Source organism: Nothobranchius furzeri, chromosome 18 (genome assembly GCF_043380555.1).
Source record: "Nothobranchius furzeri strain GRZ-AD chromosome 18, NfurGRZ-RIMD1, whole genome shotgun sequence".
Taxonomy (NCBI): Eukaryota; Metazoa; Chordata; class Actinopteri; order Cyprinodontiformes; family Nothobranchiidae; genus Nothobranchius; species Nothobranchius furzeri.
The window spans coordinates 32724129-32746034 of NC_091758.1; the positions used below are offsets into that span (position 1 = coordinate 32724129).

General features: G+C 44.5%; 1 protein-coding gene across 7 annotated transcripts in view; it reads left to right on the forward strand.

The window, feature by feature from the left end:
• The window catches only part of esrrb (estrogen-related receptor beta), a 40357-nt gene extending 19519 nt beyond the window's left edge, over window positions 1-20838 (forward strand). For 6 of the 7 annotated variants that reach the window (XM_070547195.1, XM_070547194.1, XM_054741573.2 and 3 more), the window contains 5 exons: window positions 1097-1222; window positions 6831-6941; window positions 7312-7473; window positions 15431-15700; window positions 18096-20838. In XM_070547195.1, the coding sequence (XP_070403296.1) occupies window positions 1097-1222; window positions 6831-6941; window positions 7312-7473; window positions 15431-15700; window positions 18096-18340 (914 nt within the window). In that variant the 3' untranslated portion in view covers window positions 18341-20838. The remainder of the gene's footprint in view (window positions 1-1096; window positions 1223-6830; window positions 6942-7311; window positions 7474-15430; window positions 15701-18095) is intronic. The other variant, XM_015970199.3, reaches the window with a different exon arrangement.
• Window positions 20839-21906: the final 1068 nt, after the last annotated feature.

A 21906-nucleotide genomic window follows, 5' to 3' on the forward strand; every position in this document is an offset into this window, starting at 1 on the left:
ATTTCTAATTATTTATAACATCTTGGGACCCTCCCCCTTGATCTGTCCAATAATGTTAACATAATTGCATAAGTTGTCAAAGGGTGTTGAAGGGCTAGTGGAAGAACGCTGGTGGAATATTTCTCAGGTTATCTTGCAGAAAATGTGGGCTAAGGGTCAGAGCTGCAGATGCTGGGATGCAATCCGGACGCGTGACGGTTCCTCAGCAGAAACACACACCAGATGCAAAGCTGTCATTCACCAACAGGCTGAAATGTGTGTCATTATAGTTTTTGGCTTGTGGAAAAATATACTTCACAAATTATAATGATTAACTCAGAATTGGTGGTGAAAAAGACAAAAGTTGAGACAAATATCAATGTCAAAAGCTTTAAGCTGAAAGCTCACTCGGCTTCCTGGGCTTCAAGCAGCTATTATATAAAAGCCCTGTATTGAAACCCACTGAATACTGTTAAATGTAGGGAGCCAGGACAGAGACGGGACTCTCATATCCTTTTTTATTCCTAATGCTAGAGCAGAGTAGGCTCTTTTATTGTGTAGCAATGAAACTCTTTTTCAAGACGCTGCAGCTGAATAATGCATACGACCTCTTGTCTGTATTCTATGTAAACAGTCAACAATAGCAACAGTGGTAACAACAGGTTTGGGGTCTGCAGGAGTGTTATGTAAAGTGGTCAGGGGCGGCGTGTACGGAACTCAAGCCAGCTATTGAGGCCACAGCAGACCCCTGTGAGTGCAGGGGGACACGGCCAGTGCCGGGGCCTGGAGGGGACATGTGCAGAATTAATGAGGCCAATTCAGTGCTTGACCAAAGTGGGACCTACTGAGCTGTCCTTAAGGACCACTGTGGCTTTCACCCTGCCCCTCTACACTTTAACCCACCTCCTCTCCAGCTGTAACTGGAAGATGCTCACAGGAAGGCACCTGAGCTACCTGGATTTTAATGGACGTGCCGGTGTCACAGGCAAAATTGAATGTATTACTTTCTTTTCAGTGGTCACTAAATCCTGCCATTGTCATTGCATCCATTTTGTTGTTAGGACATTCCTTTTTAATGAGTTATAGTTGCCAACCTGTTTCCCTCTTTCCTGCTCAGGTAACATAGAATACAGCTGTCCTGCCACAAATGAATGTGAGATCACAAAACGGAGACGCAAATCATGTCAGGCCTGTCGCTTCATGAAATGCCTCAAAGTGGGGATGCTCAAAGAAGGTAAGAAGAGTAAGAACATTTTTTTTATTATTCTAACACCCACATGTGCATGAACATTTCCACATTTTTCTTTGAGGATAATTAAGTCCCAGATTGTTGCAGCAATCAGTCCCAAGCTATTTCTCACTTGCTCCGCTGCAAAGCCCCCCCACCCCCCCCCCACCCACACAGCAGTAAATAATGTGCAGTTGACCTGGGGACAGAAATATGCTGAATTGGTTGCTCCTGCTTTCTGAGTAATAGAAATGTAACAGTATTCCAGCTGGAGAGGCTCACGCCGGGTCCCTCAGCACACACGCGCCACAGTCTCGGCTCTCCCTGGCATATTGATCCACTAAATGTTTTCCGAAGCGATCTTCCTGTGAATGGTTTTTTAAAGTCACGCCAGCAGGGAATTCAGTGACAATTAAACATGCTTCAGATGGATTTGTCTGGCCATGGTTTTTCTCTAACTAAATATTGCCACTAACTAAAATCCCTCTGAAACCCCGAGTCTTTTGTAATTTTTTAGGGGAAGCACATTTTTTTGTCTTAGCGTCGTAGCTTCATTATGCAACCTTAGTCTGCTCTTTTGTTGGCTGCTAGAGGCAGATATTTAATAAAATACATCTAACTTCAACATAAAATAAATGTTAATGGCTCAAGGTTTTTTTAATAAAACGATCAAAACATTTGAAATCAATCGATGAATTTCAATCTCTGGCCTAACCGTTTGAATTTTTCACTCGGCCTGTCAGTAAAACTAGACTGTAATCCCTAAAATCATTTTTCTCTTTATTTTTTCTTAAAAATCCCAATTATTCAGAACTTCTTTCAGTGAGGCACTGCAGTGCAGAGACTCGTCCAATTGTTCTGTCAGAGAGACTGGCATGCTCACGTTACATCGATCCATCCTTTCTTAATGTACAGAAACACGAGCAGAAAGAAGTCTCTTTGGGTATGCTGCCCCCCCCCCCCCCCTCCCCCCGGCTGATAAAATCTGACACCTATTTGTCTATAGAACATTTGAAAAATAACAGTTTTTTTGTTGTTGGAGAGAATAAAGAACTCATGGTTCTAAATATATGATAATATTTTTCATATATTTTAAGTTTATTTTATTCTCTTGCTACAAACTTGAGTGCATATTTGCATGTGAGTGCTACTCGAGCTACAACGACTTCTTATCTTTGACTTTAAACACATACAACAGAAAAATATGATGACATAATCAAATTTGTGCCTTTTCTTAACTACAGATGATTGTCAGGTGAGACGCATGTTGTGCAAAAGCAGAAATGTCCTCCTAAGCAGCAGAAAAACACCTTTAAAATCTTCCACTTATAGATTATCCACCAGACTCTGAGCTGAAAGTCCCCCATTCTTCCTCCCATTATTCTCCCATTGGAGAGCAGGATTTATAGATGCATATAGATGCAGCCACCACCTGAATCCAGAGTTGTAACCTGTATGGGTCCTCACACAGTAACAGAATCCCTCGGACTGCGTGCAGCCAGATAAAGCCTCAGTGCCAGAAAGACGGAGTAATCGCATTACTATCTGATGAAAAATTTATGCCAATATATCATCCTGGAGAATAAGAGACTACAAAAATATGTGGCCACAGCTATAAATGAATGACCAGTGTCAGGTCAAAGTAAAAAGAGTGTAAAACTCAAATATGCACACTTTGACAAAGCCTTGTGTTCTTCTGGGTATTCAGCAAAATACCAGAAGGAGAATTAGCTCTTCTCTTTTAAATACCTCTCCAATGCTAAGCTAGTGATGCAGTCTTTATTCTAAATTTCTGATTTAGTCACAGTTACCTAAGATATTCACCAGAGATGTGAAGCATATTTACATTTTAGCACTTTAAAGAGTCCCTGAGACTAAATGGAAAGAAAAACACAGTCTGTGACCGCTGTAAGCTCCACGAAGCCATCGGCTCAACACTGTGCCCGGTCTCATGATGAGGAGATGTTCATGTGACGGAGGATGCCGCTTACTTTCATTACTAAAGAAAGGTCACAATGTGTCTGAATGGAAAATCACCTAAGTATAACTTTACTGCTCTAACAAAGTGCAGCTCTGCCTCCAACAAAGAAACACTGATATAAACCCATCCCTGCCAGGGACTTCGATATTTCTGAAATAACTGCTTTAGGCATATTTACTAAGTGTGGCAAGATAAGACATAAAGAGAATGATAATGATAAACTGCTAGTTTACGGGAATTACAGGGACCTGGCTAAACCCTGTGTTTAGTCGCTGCACTTTCCTTTGACTGTATAAAGGAGGAGGTGATCAATGCAAGAATCAAATGTCAGGGGCAACAGGTTTTTCCTGTGATCAATGGGAGCGTATCGGAGCTTAGTGCAACAGAGAAGACAAGATAGCATTGAGAGATTACATTGACATCATTCAGTGGCAGCTGCTTTCTTCATTTCCTTTCTGTGAGACATGCTCACGCAGAGATTCCTCCAAATGCTTTACAGTACAGACTCAACGAACTGCAGGAATCAGTCTACGGTCGTAATCCTCGACTAATGAGACATTTTAGAGGTTTAGGTAACAGCAGCTTCTTTGAAGCTCCTCTGCTTGCTGTGTGATTTCCCTGCAAAGAACACGCCAACAACACGCATACGTCCCTGGAATACTCATTATGTTGTTGGCTTAAAGCTGAACTGCATAAAACAAACAATTCATTACCAATACATAGTAACTGCAACGAAGTGAGTAGAAGGTACAATTTTCTGTTGAAAAACACCCTTCAGTTATTTTTACTGTTCTATAGTTTAGGCTCTGAGGAGTCATTTAGGCTTTCCAATTATCGGTACATGCGATGATGTTAGCTCAGCAGGAGCACTGAGCTAACCTGTAAACGGAGCATCTGTCAAGGGTGTCACTATGGCAGCCTCTGGGGTCAGCAGATGAAGAGGGAGCAATGTGTTACAATTTTTCCGCTACCCTCGTTCATCACCACTCGTGATTGAAAATGCTGCGACACACTTGCAAGTATGCGAAGCTGGCAACGGGGGCCCTTTGAAATAGTGCTGATGGCAGTTTAGCGGGACGGCTTCCTTGAAAGGCAAGGTTCACCATGCCTTGCCATGTGGCCTTCTGATTTTCCCAGCTAAATTAGGGTCTGGCTAAGCTCCCCTTGGCATTGCCAACCATCCCAGACATCCTGACACTTTCCCCCATGGAGAGACACCCTGAACAGGTGAGAGACTCAAAATAAGGGCTCCTAGCGCGACTGGCTACGCAAAGTGAGTGAAGACAGGCCCTTTTGTAGGAGTGTGCATGGAGGGGGATTATTATTGTTTTTGGAGAGAAAGAAGAACCCCAGATCAGCTGGCCCCCAGCCCCCACCTCGAGGCCCGTGTTAATCCGTTTGAAAATGCCAGCCGCCTTGGCCAAAAGCCCCCTCCACAAGCACCCTTCTTTGAAGAGATGATACCCGAGCTTACCCGCTGCTACCCTAGCTGCACCGTACAGTGAGCCATAAAACAGAAACACAACTTTGGATCAGGTGATATGCAACTCTCTCTGGAAAATCCTTACATACCCATTGTTACGCCTAAGAAAGTACAAGTACCCACTAAAGTCAGAGCCTTTAAAGTGTTTGAAGGCCTCCGCATAGAGCTCCAGGATGTCCAGCCTACAGCGGCAACAACATGGGTGAACTAACTGCTCTTAATCGCTCCCTCTTCCTCTCTGCTTTTGCCCTGTTGGACAATAAAATGAGACAGGTTAGTGCCAAGCTTTAATTCCTGTCAGCATCTGTTAATTATGGCCAGGACTGTTCTAATTAAAAGAGGCACCCATCTACCTTCCGTCGCTGGCTGACACAGCCACATGACTCGACTGGCAGGAACGAGCAGTGTCGAAGCCACCTGGCAGAAGCCAATCTCAGCAGGAGAAACCGTAGAAAGTTGTGACATCGTGTTTGAAATAGAGTACTTTTCCTTTTTTTAACCAATACATTTTAGAGCTAAAGGAAGCAGTTAAATATTTGAAGACCATAAGTACTTTTAATGAAAAGGACCACCATATCCTTTTATAATAGGTTTGTGCTTGTTAAAAACCGATTGTTTCCCTGGATGCTGCTGGGAAAGATGAGACTCTTTTGGGAATATGGGGTAATTAGGTTAGTAGGTTGTCAGTGGCAGGAAATTGAAAGGCAATCCTAATCAGATTTGTGTTTCTAGGGAATCAAATCTAAGTAGACAAAATCTACAGTTACATGATAATACGTTCTGTCACGCTCCCTCTCTGTGTTTAGAGATGAAAATGTACATTTTTGCATACATCTTCTGTTGAATTCCTTTTTGCTAAACGAAGACCACTGCTTCTACCTTGCATCTTCTGATTTTCCTTTCCCTCCCATTCACCGAGCGACCTCCAGTCGTCTTGCATGGGACATATCCAAATTCATCCTCTCCATGAGCACTTGCTGATGGGCAAATTGTATTAGGCTCATTTGCAGTGGCCACACAATGCCCGGGTTTGACACCGTCCTCCCTGTTATAAAGTGATGAAATCATCAAGGAAGTGCTCCGGCTGCGGGCGTTCTTCACTCAGAGGACGTAGGAAGCTGACAAATTAACTCCTCCTCCACCACAAGCGTTTTTATCGAACCTTTTCTCATCCGGCCTTTAATATTGAATTTCTTTGGGGGTTACATTATGTATACAGATTGAAGGGGTGCTCCCTCTTGACAGGATTAAGATTTAAGTTTCACCACAGCAGTGTAGCTTTTACATGCTTGCCTGCGATTGCATTAAATAACCCAAATACCCGCTCAGTGGTACCAAAAGAATAGAAGAATGTAGATGAAATATGTTAACAATGTTGAAAATTAATATAATATAAAAAAAGACGTCCAAATAGCAACCTTCTTATCAAATAATGAGATAATAAATAACTTATGTTACGATGAAGCTGGCTTGACATTTACAGTATCAGTGTGCAACCTGGCCCCCTGGTGTGGCTGGGGGTGATAAGGCCTCCATACTCCGCCAGTGAAAGAGAGGTGAAATAGGGGTCTTTTATGGGAAAGCAATACCTAGTTATCTATCTGCAGTATGACAGTGGAAGCTTTGTGCATTATATGTGTGGCTTTGCTTGTTGGCTGCTGTAGGTTTTTTTGTTGTTATTTGTGGATATTGAGGACTGCACACCTGAGTATACGAGCGGAGAGGCATGTCTCTAGCAGCTAATTAGTATGCAGTCTGCCTCACCCCAAAAGCTAAATAATTAGAGGGCCAGTCTGTGAGATCACTGACCCTGCATTAAATATTCATATGTTTAGACCTGCTCTGGGCTCAGCTGTGTCACAGTAGACCAGCCAGGCATGGGCCACATATGGGACGGCAGCAACCCTGTGACTGACACACACACACACACACACACACACACACACACACTCTCTCTCTCTCTCTCTCTCACTCACACACGCCACAGAGCAGTCTTTTTTTTCATTGCATATATACAAGCAAGAATGTTTTTCATTCAAATGTTTTAAAGAAAACAATTACAAATATGTTTGAAATTTGGATTTGATATTTCTTAGATTTTGTCAGGATGAAAAGTACACACTCCCCATCTCATATCCCTCCTGTCTTCTTTGTCTCAGGGGTTCGTTTGGACCGTGTGCGAGGGGGCAGACAGAAGTACAAGCGGAGGCTGGACGCAGAAAACAACCCGTACCTGGGCTTGACACTCCCCCCTCCGACCAAAAAGCCTCGTGAGTACTGCTCTGTCACTAGCTCATTGTCTCCATGCTCCATCGCCCCTCCTCTGCCAGGACAGCGTGCAGGTAAAGCAGAGGCTAAGTTCCTGTCTTGTCCATGTTTGGACATTTCCCTGGTGTGTAACAAGAATTGCACAGTTACAGTCAGAGCTGAATTATTTTAAATCCAGATGAAATACTGATTTTGACCAACAGTCTACTGGAGGGTGTAAATTCGATATTTTACTTGTGAAAACTCAAGTTTTCTTTGCAAAAAGAATCTATAAACATACACTCTTTTGGATTTATTATATTATTATGTTTATCATGACCTTACATCTTTGTAAAGCTCTACAACCTCTGACCTCTCCTTTTCTGTCCTCAGTCACAAAGATAGTGTCTCACCTGTTGGTGGCAGAGCCGGAGAAGATCTATGCCATGCCTGACCCCACCATGCCGGAGAGTGACATCAAGGCTCTCACCACGCTGTGCGACCTAGCTGACCGAGAGCTAGTGGTCATCATTGGCTGGGCTAAACACATCCCAGGTAGAAAATAATATTTCTTCACATCCTGGATCTTAAATTAAAGCACTTTCATCTCATTTTATTTACTTCTTGCAAAAGAAGCCAGAACACTTAGATGATTCTTTCAGAAAATGAATTCTGTAATCACCCGGGAGATTTAAAACAAAGTTGGGGACTCACCCAATGCAATAAGACATCATGTGACACACATGAATGCACACAAGCTCTGAAACACACACACACACTGCCATTGAATTATTGATGAGCATAATCGTGTTTCTTCCTTGCCCCATAGACGTTGTGATAGACGAGGTGTTAGGTTATAAGAGGCTGTTGAATTAAGGACACACCATTGAGAATACACTGCCTCACGTCAGCAGAGATTTTGCTTCCTTTGAGAGTTTTCCTCAGATTTTGACAGAGGGTGTTGTTCCGCTGCTCTTTTTTTTTTTTTTTCTGCAACCCAGGCAGATTTCGCTTGATCTTGACACTTGACCCCTGTAACTCAAAAGCATCACGATGCTGTTGGCATAAAGGAGTAACAAAATAAGTGAATGTGTCCCTCAGCAGCAACTCCATAACCTCCTCGTTTCATCAGCATAACCTGAACAGGCACGCAGCTGTCAGCGCGTAGGAAATGTGCAACGTCACTACCACGGTTTCTTACATACAAATATGCTTTTAAGCGTGTGCCTCCTTAGATTTTGTGTCAGTTGATTCAGAATGTAAATCAACTTTTATAGATCTGGATTTTCAATCAAATCATGTGGAAATGAAGCTTGAAGCTGACCCTTATGTTGCTGAAAAGGTGTTAAGAGTACTTCTCAGAAGCAAGGGTATTAATCAGGTACAGATCTGATAGTAAGGAGATTAGGAGTGGATACGCTCCCAGCGCCTGGCCTCGTCCCCTACACATCTAAACTGTTTGGATGGCTTTCCACATGACTGTGCGTGGTCAGCAGCCTGAGAGTTTACCCAAGGAGCTTACTGAGGACTGGATCACAGCTGACCCGATAACACACTCCCGTTGTTGTGACCCAAAAATTACTCCAGCACCACACTAAAAACTCCCATGGTGACAGACTGCGCATCAGAACACAGACAGAGCAACACATCAGTAATAACTTTAGATTAAAATTAGGTCAGTAAAAGGATTTTATATTTACCAAACACTAAACATCGAAGTGACTTTATTTGCCTTTTGTTTACTTTAGAAAATGCTGGTAATCCACACTTTTCCCATAGTGTTAATGTATCTGCCTCACACCTTTTGACTTCAGATTTATAGATAATGATCATCCCACCCTAACTTTAAGGCTGTATGTCCGCAGTATTGTTCGTTTGTTGCTGAGCAGGTACCTACAACTTAGGGCTGCAGAGAATAATCTGTTACCTGTGAGAAGAAAGCCTCTAAGGAGATTATTCTGATTTGTGTTTGTGTAAACGGATTCAAACTCACCGTAGCACTCATTGTTAACTCAAACGCTTCTTTTATTAAATGACAATTTAAAAGAAAAAATAAATGTCCACCACTCCAGCTAAGTGTTGGTCTGCCTCTGGTCCTCTGGTGGCGTTTGTATTAGGACAGTAGGTGTCCTCTGGCCATGAAATGGCTGCATAATTGAGTTGTACATGGCTGAACCTGATCAGAGACGGTTCACTGGTTGAGCGAGACTCCGTGCACTAACACTCCATGCACCAACGGCACCCCAGGGCAGCCTACCGTTTGCAGCTTCTGCTTTATTTCTCCCGCTCCATCCACTACAGGACAAGACAGGAACAGGGAAAAAAGGTGCTGATTGTATTCTGATGGATTTTTGTGGCCTTGGGCGGTGGAGTTAAAAAAGATTAACAGTTCATTATGAAGTGGAGCACACTGATTAGGCCACTTACAGATGGGCCAATAACTAAAGTCTAAACGCAACAGTTTGAATGTCACAGAAATTGGCACTTAGCCTCTCCCAGTTGATTTTTAAAATTTCTTCTGCTCATCGCTAACTTTCCAAAAGGCATTTGGAAGCCGGCGGCATTATGTGGAGAAGAATTGTCTAATTGAGCAGTAATGGGAGGACGAGCAGCTGTAGACGTGCTATAGATGAAACCTTTTGATCTAGATGGGCTAATGCTTGGGGTTTTTGTTTTGAGTCCTTTTATATACATGAAGCACTTTCTCTCTCTCTCTCTTTCTCTCTCTCTCTCTCTCTCTAGAGAGAGAGAGAGAGAGAGAGAGAGAGAGAGAGAGGGAGAGAGGGGGAGAGGGAGAGAGACTGTCCTAATACAAACGCCACCACAGGACCAGAGGCAGACCAACACATATATTTCTGCCTTATATATATATATATATATATATATATATATATATATATATATATATATATAAGGCAGACATTCTATGCAGGATTACTCTTACCAGACTGCAGCCTTGCCCTAATTTTGTAGTTGCCTTTAGTTATTTAGTAATCCCAGCCGAACTTTGGGACACTGGATTCGTCGCTCCAAATGCACTATGAAGCAGTCTAACTCGGCTGCTGCTGCTCCAGGGGTCATGGGGAGCAGTGTTACAGGGATGCTGACAGATGGCTTGTTGCTCCTAAGGTGCTAACAACCTCTGACACACATAGCAGCCCTCTGCACCCCCACCCCCTCCATCACATAAAGCTGAATTCCACTCTGTCCACTCTCATCTTCAGAGCCCCCAAACCTCTTCACCACCTTGACACTGCTGCCTTCTTTAACACTGGGACTGCACGGCATCCTGTATACTCCCCTCCACCCCCCTATGGTGGGGGAGGGTGGCATTTGTGTCCAACTGCTTGTTGTTTGCGGGGGTTTCCTTTCCTCCCATCGTTACACCGCCCCTAGAATGAACAGTTTTCAACTCAAATGAATCTCCTCTCAGCTGAGATTCTAACATCACATGTCGGTGCATTCGTGAATCAGGCTTGTTTGTATTGTTTATTTAAGGCTTGTGTTTTGGGAATATTCATTATCTTGAGCATTATTGAATTCCGGCTCATCAGCCGCGTGTTTGACAGACAACTGGCTGGCGCCCTACTTGTTAACACTGAGGCAGCGATGTTGAGAAGAGATCGCACCTCCTTGTACGTTGTCGTGTTTGTGTCAGCTCAACCCGCCGCCGTAATCACCCACCGTCCTCCAGCCCCCTCAGGGTTCCTGTTTTCTCTTTGCCATTAAATTGTGAAATCTACTTACTGTGTTGCCAGCCTGATCCCACTCAAGCTGCATAATCTCCTTGTAATAGAGTGTGAATACTGCCCAGCAATAAATCAACACCTCATCAGTGCACTTTATTAAATATAGACACCAACAGACAGCTCTCAGTATATTCAATTTACCCTCTGACGTAGGCTTCAACACAGGAGATAAAGACGGATTGAGCAATCAGGTGGATGCTGAGGCCTGAACCCGGGTGGAAGAGTGAGAGGAAGGCGGAAAACTTCAGGACGATTGAGATGGGAGTTGATCGGAGGCAGACAGGCAGTCAGGAGTGAGCAGTGACAGGAAGGAGGGATTTACCAGGCAGGTTGGAGGAGGGCAGTGTTTATGGAGAGAAGAGAAATGCATAGTTGAATAAAATTCTCAGGATTGATAAAACTGGAGCATTTTTGTTCAATCAGGGTGTTTTATTTAAATGCTGATGTGCCTTTAAGTGATTATCCGCAGAGCGCCAGCCCTCATTAAGCAATGTTACTTGATGGCGGCAAAGATAAATTATGCGTAATTACGACAATGATTAAAGCTTGATTCATCTGGTCTTGGGGGCTCAGCAGAGATATGTAAAGTCAGTGTTGGTCTGAGGGGCCCTAGAGAGGGCTGAAGACTTGTCTCCTAGGGTCAGGGGTCACAGGGCGCAAACTAAAACAAGGGGATTACTGCATTTAACGTTTCTCTGCCTCCTGCTGGTCAAAGCACCCATTCCCCCACAGGATAACAGGATATCAGGTCACATGTAGGCAAATGGGTGAGTCTCCTGAAAGCTAGAGCTGGAGTGATTAATTTTCATCCATCATCTTCTTCTTCATCAAATCAATTTTAGTGTGTACTGACGTGATTTTATTCTACATGGATCAGGCTTTGTGTCATCAAATCGGCGTCTGGGGACCGCTTGAAGCAAACCGAACTGTCTGTGTTGCACATGTGGCCCAGATATCAGGTCAAATTATTTATGCGGAGCGCAGCAGTTTATAACCGAGCTGTTATTGATTAGATTTACCTGACGCCGTCGCGGAATTCCACAAGAATCATGGTTTGCACACGTGGATCCATGCAGATGAGGCTGTAAAGAGCAACCATTGTGAATCGGATCAAAATTATTTATTTATAGCGTGCCACACTGCTACGTTAGACAGATCTATGTAACTCAAAGGTGCATCTACTTTCTCCCCAGGTCTTTTGTTTTTCAGTCAGCCGTCTGAGCTGAAAGGAAAATCTCTGATAGAGAAAAAGCTCACGGCGGTGTGATCATAAGTCCCAGTTTGAGGTTAGAATAAAAGACGTGCCGAACCCCTGGGGTACTGTTAGGGGCAGTTCTGCTTCAACTGGTGCCCGGAGAGCACTTGACTTGGCTGAGGTGAGATTGCCGCTGGGCAGACATCTTCAGGGCCCCCTTGTCCTTCTGATAGCTGGCCATGATAGATCAGCCCACGTCCAGCCAGAATTACTCTCCTTCCTCTTTCTATCTCCCAGTTCCTTTCCCCCCCTCGTGCTTTGGTCCTCATTCGTTCTCTTTCGTCCTTATCTCCCTCCTCACTGGCCCATATCTCCTCCTCTCGTTTATCCCCCATTTCTTAACCTCTCTCTCCTCTCCTGCCATCCTTTTCCCTCCTCTCTCCCCCTTCTTTGTCTGCTCTGTTGTCTGATTGAGGGTGAGTTACGAGGGGGCTGCAGCTGGAGGGGACCGCCGTGCCTCATAATTACATCTCTTTTTATTACTCGCGCTAATGGCCCTCCGGGAGAGAGAAACAATAATAAATTAATAGAATATGAACTCCAGCTCAACAAAAATCTCCAGCATTTCATTTTGGACCGTCCTGTGCTCTGGCAGATGAAACAGTGCTCTGATTAATCTCTGCAAGGGGTTTGAAACGGCCGTCTGTGGGCTGGAGCTGCCCCCTCCTGCTCACAGCTGAGGGCTTTCGGGCAGATAAAAGGAGAGATGATGGTTTCCGCTTCTGTTGTCGGTCTTTAATGGTCTTGTTTTGGTAGCAGGAGGAAAGTATTTTTGTCCCGTGTTTTATTTATTTATTTATAAATTGATCTAAATTTCAAGCCTACAAAGTTTTATTGTAATTTTTAGGAGTGAAAATCCTAATTTTATTTATTTTTTTTGATCAGGCTGCTGAAGTGGAAGCAAACGTTGTTATTATCTCCCCTTTCTCACCGCAAAGAATTTCCGACAGGAACCTCCCGGTGCACTCAGCAGCGGAGTGGAAAAGCGCCGTTGAAGTGCACAGACAGGCTCCTCTAATTTGGTCAATATTGTGTCATGTTTGGTCAAACCCCGCCAAGGCAGTGGGCTGGAAATGAAGATGTAAATATTGATATTTCATTAGAGGAAATCACCCAGTCCGACGGCACTTAACCGGGCCACCTTCAGAGTGCGGGCGGCCGGAGCGCCGCGTGACCTGTGGAGTCGGGAAGTCACTTCATTACTCGATTAAATTGAGTGGAAAAAGGCGAGGCAATGACACAAGATCCCATTTGGAGCGATAATTTAGGCTTTGAGGAGAGCGGCTGGAGCGAGGGGAAAACACTACCTCTCCATCTCACAACACCGGATTAAATTCAAGGACTTTTAGCGTCAAAGGTAATTGCAGGCTGCTGGGATGCAAGTTTGCATATGGCTGAGAGGTGTCTGTTGTATCAGAACAACTCCAGAGCCACTTCAGCGAGCCCTGAACAAGGCCTTCACTCGAGCTGTCATACCGGGAGCTGCGCTTTAGTTCCGCTTCAGTCCTCCTTGGCATTAAAAGGCTACACAGAGCCTCGCCTGTGATTGCGATGCCAACCTGATGCGGCAATCAACACCACATCCAAGCTTGCATGACAATTTCTCTGCAGCCAGTCCAGATTCTGTCCAACTTAATGGCTACGTATGCAGACAAGGAAATAACACAACAAAGCTTTTCAAGATTCTGCCTGGATTCGTGTTATACAGCTCGAACCATAAAAAATATACGGCTTATTGCCTTCTCTGATAAGTGTTTGGAGTGCTTTTGGCGCTATACTTTGTTGTGTCTAATTTAGGCTCTGACCAATCTACCTGGGCACGAGCACCTTTCAGTTAGCACTCTTTTCTGCTTACTATTGATTCCCCTTCGAAATGTGAAGGCCCTCAACTTCTGATCACAATCTGTTAATTAATGTATCCTGCAGCTCTTCCCCGCCGTGGTCATCACCACGATAAGGGAAATTGAACACTCAGGTACCACTCTCCCTGGCTCCTCTTTTCCTCTCTCATCTGCCCCATTTCTCTCCCACTTTCTCTCACGGGTCTTGGTTTTTGTCTCTTATTCTGTTCCAGCTGTGTGTGTGTGTGTGTGTGTGTGTGTGTGTGTGTGTGTGTGTGTGTGTGTGTGTGTGTGTGTGTGTGTGTGTGTGTGTGTGTGTGTGTGTGTGTGTGTGTGTGTGTGTGTGTAGTGGCGTGGCATGAGGAGATAAACATCAGGCTTCTGGCTGCACCTCAGATCATTTATATTCAAGAGAAAACGTTTGATGCAGGTGCAGCGAGTCGCCCTGGTCAATACTGTAATCTATCGCCTGTTAATCACACAATGGCAGCTGCTGTGGCACCAGCAAACTTGTAAAAAGCAATCATATTAATCAGGGGTGGAGCTGAGGAGTCTAATATGCTGTCAGAATGAGCTGCCTGCAGGAGCACCGTGCAGGAGGAGGGGTGTGTGAGTGCGGGGTGGTTGGAGGGGTTTATTGACAGCTAAAAGGTAAAGGAAGAAGAAAAAGGGATGAGATGGCTATATGATCGTCTGCGTCTCCCTCTTTCCTCCTTTCTCTTTTTGACTTAAGTCTCTTTTATTTTGTTTGAATTTCTCCAAGCTCATCTGTGTGGGATCTAGCTGTTTGTTTTATTTAGTGTTCTATTCTCAGCACATGTCGAGGTGTTGGAGAGGAAATGACAGCGACTTGATGTACCCGTGCCAATTTCAGCTCATCCAGCTGCTGCAGAATGAGATTCTGGGTTTAAGCAGGTCTCCAGGCTGGGCTTGAACCATGTGACCCCTCTGTGTGTGTGTGTGTGTGTGTGTGTGTGTGTGTGTGTGTGTGTGTGTGTGTGTGTGTGTGTGTGTGTGTGTGTGTGCGTGTGTGTGTGCGTGTGTGCGTGTGTGTGTGTGTGTGTGTGTGTATGTACTTTTATGTGTATGGATTTATGTGCATACATATAGATGTCACGATCCCGATGTGCACATGTGTCTGTTTTCTCGGCTGACGTGTTTGTGTCCTCGTGCCCATCTGTGTGTGCCTGTGTCCCGTCATCACCTCCTCCTGTTACCACGGTGCATGTCATGTCCTCAACCCCTCCAGTGAGAACGTGTTTGGTGCTAATCCCCCTAACACCAATAGAAGAGTGGCAGGATACAAGGGGTAACCACATGGCTTTGTGTAACTCGGACCTTTGCTCTGATTTACTGTCCTCACTTACAGTAAAGCCCACTCAAGTGCTCCGACACGAGCTTCAAAGGAGACCTTCCACCGTGCATTTAAAATTAACCACATGTGCCTCGTGTGGACTCTCAGCTACTGCAGCTTGACAAATGGTGTTTGCTCTACTGATCAACGCCTCAGTCACATGGTTCTGGTTTCATTTCCGCCATAAAATCTGTTTTTTTATTCTGCTTTAGTCGAATCATTTAACAAGTTTAGTCTCCTGTTTCTGTTTCACATCGTTACTTGCTGTTTTTCACCTTGTTGTCCTCACTAGTTTTCGTCCTCTCTTATCCAGGATTCTCCACCCTCTCCCTGGGAGACCAGATGAGTTTACTGCAGAGTGCCTGGATGGAAATCCTCATCCTCAGCATCGTGTTCCGCTCACTGCCGTACGAGGACGAGTTGGTGTACGCAGAGGACTACATCATGGACGAGGAGCACTCGCGGCTGACGGGCCTGCTCGACCTGTACGTCTCCATCCTGCAGCTGGTCCGCAAATACAAGAAGCTCAAAGTAGAGAAAGAGGAGTTTGTGACCCTCAAAGCCATCGCTCTCGCCAACTCAGGTGGGACGCCGTCCGCACGCCAACACGTCAGGCAGATTTATTTGTTTGAAAACAAACAATTAGGATTTATTTAACAAAATATGAAAAAGTCTGGATTTTTTAATTAATGTCGTGAAAATATTTTTTAAATAGCAAGTTATTTATTTAGAGAAAATACATTTATTTGTTTTGAAAATTTAAAATCATTGTTTAATTCTACAAAAATACAGTTTTAAAAAATGAAATAATCTAAAAGTGCATTGCTCTTTTGACACAATAATATGACATTTTTTGCTTTTAAATGGTTTAATTAATAACAAATATGGATATGCAGGAAAAAAAATTTAATGTTTAATTTCCTTTATGTGATACTCAGTTACTCGTGTTTTTTAATGCACAGCATCAGCGTATTTAGGTTTTCAGTTCAACCTTTAGTTTTCAGAATGAGATGAAGTAGAGAAGAGAAAATAGGGCCAGCGTGTAAGACGAGAAGGCTCAAGTAGTTTTTTTTTATCGAACACCTTCTGTGTTGTGGTATTTCACCAGCGCTCCATCGCCCCCCCTCCATTTCCATAACAGTAGCTGCAGGGCACCGCAGCCATGTGAGGTAAATTTAGCATTTCATTAGGAGCACAGGGGCTGTCAATAAAATGTGTTAAGTTGAATGGAACGAGTATCAGGGAGTGATGGGCCTCGTTTGTTCCAGTGCAAAGACGGCACGTTGCTATCGACAAGGTGCCTTTTGAGGAGGCAGGACCTGTCCCGCTCTGATCAATGCACGCCTGGGTCACCGGGCTGCTTTCCCTTGTTTTGTCCGGCGTGTAAAAATGAAAATGCTGATGCAGGGACTTTGCTTTCAGACTGCAGAGCGTTTGGGAGGCAGGCAGGGTGGGGGGGAGTGGGGGACCGAGGAGGAGGAGGGTGTCCGAAATGTTAGAACAAGGTCTCTGGGAGACGACTCTCCCAAGAGCCCCTCAGTCTGACAGCTGTGAAAATTCCTAGCGATTGATTTTGTAATTAGCAGTTTATCAATTCGATCGATGTGGGCTCACTGATGGATTGCTAGGAAATTGTTTCTTCAAAGTTGTATTTTTTTTTGTCTCCCCCTGCTCCACTGAAGGAAGCGACGTGTTCACTGCCCTCTTTTCTTTCACATCCATTCCGATGTCTCCATCGCTTTTTATTTTTCTCCTCCTCCACCCCTTTGCTGTAAAACATGCCATTAAAGCACGGTTCAGGTCAGGTTTATCGCTAAAAACGTGTGTCTGTGTAGGTGTGAATGAAAGAACTCAGCATTGGTGTGATTTGTAAAACTGGTGAGCGTGTGAAAGCAGCGTCTGTGAAAATAACAAGAGATAATTATGTCACACCACATCTGTGTCTGTGATTTTCCTCTTCCTTCTTTTTTTATTTATTTTTTTGGCTTTTGTTCTTCCAGCCTCCCCTTGTCACCCCTCCCACGTTCACTTTACATAACGACCCGCTTCATTTTACCACGGTGGATTTGAAAACCGTCAGGGTGAGAAATGTCTCAAGGTCTTGGGAATACAGTTGTTCCAGTCAATGAATTTGGGACGAAGCCTGAAATCTGTTTTGCCTTTTATTGTCCCGCGTGGTGAAATATGCACTGCCAAGGTGAGACGAGTCAGGCGGCCAATGACACGCCGGCTCCCGGGTGCAAGATGCCAGTTAACCAGTGAGAGAAAGCGCCACCCCGGACTGTCCCTGAGAGGGAGCGGGAGGCGAGAGCAGGGCCAGAAATGGGTGAAAACGAGAGAGCAGAGAGGTAACGGCATGTAGCGTAGCGTGTAGCGTGACGTTATAGGAAAGCGAGAAACACCAGAGGGAAGCCAGACTGAAACTGTAGACCGCTCCAAAATTATTCAGGAGGTGGGAGAGATATCTAGTGTGGGATTTGAAACCTAAAGAGAAGGTTTTTTTTTGTTTTTTATGATGCAGAAAAAACAAATTTGCCTGAAGCCGTTTTAATCGGGAGGGAATTGCTAAATTCAGCCCACGCTTTATATTGTTGTCCACTCTTCTAATGGAGCTGCTTTTCATTTTCTGACACCATTCTGTCCTTTGGAACGGTGAGGTGTTTAATGTGTGCTCTCACAGCCAAGAGTCAGTCATATTCATTGCATTGTTCAGTAAAGGACAACACTGGTTCGCAGTTCCCCTGGACAAACACCATCTGAGTGCATCAGTCCAACAAATGTACATAAATAAAATAAACATTTTTTGTTTGTTTTTTGTGATGTATTAAAGTTTTACCTTGTTAGCGTGTGAGTTGTGCTAACATGAACACAAAAAGATCAATTAAAAGATTTATTGTAATCTACCGTTATAAGTGCTAACTGCTTTTCATTTCAATTGAAAGTCCGTCATGCATCTTCCTGTCCTCTCGTCCCAGCAGACTCCATGCACATAGAGGACATGGAGGCGGTCCAGAAGCTGCAGGACGCTCTCCATGAGGCCCTGCAGGACTTCGAGAGCAGCCAGCATCAGGAGGACCCACGGCGGGCTGGCAAACTGCTCATGACACTGCCTCTGCTGAGGCAGACGGCCACTAAGGCTGTGCAGCACTTTTACAGCATCAAGGTGCAGGGCAAGGTGCCCATGCACAAACTCTTCCTGGAGATGCTGGAGGCCAAGGTCTGATGGAAGGACCAGGAGGCCAATCGGCTACGGCATCAGTGAAGAGCAACATTAAGGACACGGAAAATGACTTGAACCAAGGCTGGGGGTTCTTGGGAGGGGGAGACACATGGACAGTGCAGGACGGAGACTGATATCCTTTGCTCCTCCTCTTCCTTGAATCATGGGACACAACATAATAAAAAAAACAAGTGGAAAACGTGGGTATTAGTATAAATATTAAAATGATGCAGATTAATTTAAATATATAAGAAATGCTATGTACAGTTTTTTTCTTTTATTTTGGTAATTGTCAGTGCTGCACATGAAGAAGGACCCTTCTGCTACTCAGCATCTTCAGAATGAGCAAATCTTTTTTCAGAAAGCAAAAGTTCCTAAAACTCATTCAGGAAAAAGCTACGGTGTCAGCAACTGTACCTGGACTCACTTGTCTCGCTCTTGCGTTTTTTAGCCTGGACTCAACCAGGACATGTAAATATTTATTATTTGGAAGGTTGAGTGTACAGTTCAAAGTCTGGCGAACCTGGTGGCCATTTTTCTCCTCCTGCAAAAGAAAAAAGAAAAAAGCTGAAACGAGGGAAGATGTTGCCTAAATGTGAACTCTTTTATCAGTTAAAATGTCCTTGGATATACCTCCCCAGAGCAGTGTGATCTTCACGTACTGGTCTGGACTGGGACCTTTGCTGGTCACAAATCTAGCATCGACAGGTCAAATAGTTAATCGTCTTATGTAGTAACTCAGTAATAAAGAGAGCTGTTGGAAAGCTGGGCTAATTTCCTATCTTTCATGTGCTTTTTTTATGCTGCTGTTGCTTCTCAGACACACAAGTTTTGCAGTCGTAATTCCCCGTTCCTGAAGAGGTCTGCATGGGTGGTTCTCGTGCTCTAAACCTTAGATTTGGCCATTGGTTAAGCCTGTGGAAATTGCTTCTCAACATGCAAATAGATGACCTGATTCAGCCTAGGTGAAAGATGATCAGCAGGCTTTTGGTCTGGAAGTTTCAAAGGATTTATGCCGAGTGGCAGGAGTCTGAGATTCCGTGTTCAAACAATCAGAGGCCCGCATGTCAGCCGTGCTCTATTTTTGGGCCTCTTAAGCCTGTGGCCGAGTCATCCCACACACAGGGAGCAAGGTGTCCAGCATCTGCTCTCGCCGTTTTAGACACCTTCCGTCTTTTAATAGGCACGCCTGCTTTTATAGGACTCCGACCAAACGGAGGTGAACGGCAGGTGCAAGCCAGAAGCCGTGGCCCATCACAGCGGGCTTATTTTTACCCAGTGGGAGGCTGTTTTCTGCACAGGAGTACAGTAGGCACGTGAAACAGCACCTCTTGACCTCATGTTGACACGGTGGCCGGTGCAGAGTAACACCCTTCCCCACCGGCCAGGAGGCAGGCATCTGTGATGAGAACGCCGAGTGCCCAATCATGCACATGTGAACAGCTATGCAAGAAACAAAATGTCATCACGCCTCAAAGGGGAAACGGCAACTCGACAGTGTGTCTGTACAAGGTGTGATCTCTGGTGGGGAGACCGATACCCCCCACTCATCGAGTTTAGCTACAGGTTCATTACGATAAGTGTGCCGTCCACTGCTCTCCTCGTGGAGAGGATTTTGTCACACTGTGATCAAAGGGATCCGTTCGAGCTGCAGCCATGCCCGTGATGCCAAAACCAGGCGTGCGTTTCTACACAGCCACCTGATTGGCCACCAAATGGAGGAAGGCTATCTTCTGTTCATCAAAAACTTAAACTAGTCCAATGCTCTAATGTAGAGGATAAACACTACTGTTGTGCAATACAACGGGACCAATTCTGACTGGTCATGCTAAAGGCATGCTTTTGGCAAAATGTTCATTGTTTGGTGAAATAAGTTCATTTACTACAATCTATCCTGCAACACCAATAAATAAATAATGTATCATTGCAGATTGTGTCCATTGTAAATATATAAAGTACCGCCATCGGGAAATGAAGTATGCAGCTCCCTGCTGACTACTACCTCATTGTCAATTTGTCGACGTTTATCCGAAATTACCTGTTTTATTCTCACATCTTCACATACCTGAGCCATCATCGTTGTTTTATCAATAAAAGAATAACAGGTTACTCTCCCTCATTGTTCTTGCCAAAACATTTGTAACTAGTTCTGGGTTTTTCGCATCCTGTCAATCCTCGACAGACTGTAAAGGTAAAAGCATGCTTCGTGTTGACCATACGACTTGACCATCAGTGGGTTTGAGCCCCGTTCTGGTTGCTGTGTTTGTATGAGCATCAGTGTGTCAGAATTGGTCCCTTGATGACGAATTGCAGAAGGGGGCGGGTAACTTGAGTTCCTGCTTCTGTGCTACGAGTATTTATTGTGTGAAATATATCATTTGGCAATGGTGTACATTGATATCTCTGATTGTTGAATCACCAATATCTGTGTAATTTTCTGTTTTTGATTTTCAAAAAGGCTAAAAGGAATCAATGAATTAAATACTCACTGAACTCTGCGATTCTTTTGTGTTTTGACTGGATCCGCACGTTTACGCTTTGCTGCGCTTATACCAGTTTATGTTTTAATCCAGCGTGGCATCCCACCTAACCTTGCCCTCTGCTTGCTGTAAATACCCATCCTGAACAAACAAACACACACGCAGACGGAGTGCAGATCGGAGCTCCCAGAAGACCAGAGATTGGTGGCTGAGCGAGGCGAGCCGGTGAGAGATTCACCCAGGCCACCCAACCATCGAGCAATCAACCCTAGCCGCTGCAGGGCCAGGGACTGTTGAAAATGGATCCGTCACAGGAAACAGGCAGACAGACACGCTAACACTGATGGCGGTGGGGGGAGGAATGGTGGTGGGGGGGAAGCTCCATTATTTCAGGAAGCTGCTATTCCAGGGAGTTAAAGTATTCCCTTCACTATATAATTATGAGAGCCAATTTCCCTTTTTGAAATAATGTCTTGCCAACCAATTAATTGTAATAATCCTCTATGTTGAAACAATACTGTCGTAAGACGAGAGAGAGGATGAAGGGAATAAAAAAATAAACTAAGTTTTGTGATGATCTAGAGCTCAGTGATGCAGAGTGCTGTGTTTTTAAAACTGATGCTCTCCTTGTTGCTCATGCAAATCGTCCAGTTGGAGCAGATCGAGGCATCAATACGTTTCTCACAGATACAGTAAAGCAATCGTTTACCTCTGCTGGCAGGTCAAAGCACCTTCCATTAGAGTTACGCGACATCTCTTCAAGATGCAGCCGCCACTCGCAGCTGTATGGCTGCTGTGTATTGCATGAGTGTTTTTCATTATTCCCAAAGCAACACGATGATGGTGAGGGAAAGGATTAGACGTCAGAGTGAATGATTGGGTTTGAACAGAGCTGCTGCATACACTTTGTATCAACCCGGGCCTCAAATTACACTTAGGTTGAAAACAGAGCGCGTAAATGCCCAGGAGAGCTTGTGGCACAAAAATGAAGAGTGGGCCACCATCTTTCTGCTTCTGTTTTACTCTCTCTCACACAGGGACACACTCGCCATCCCTTTTCTTTAGTTAGATTTTACTTTGACCTCCCCG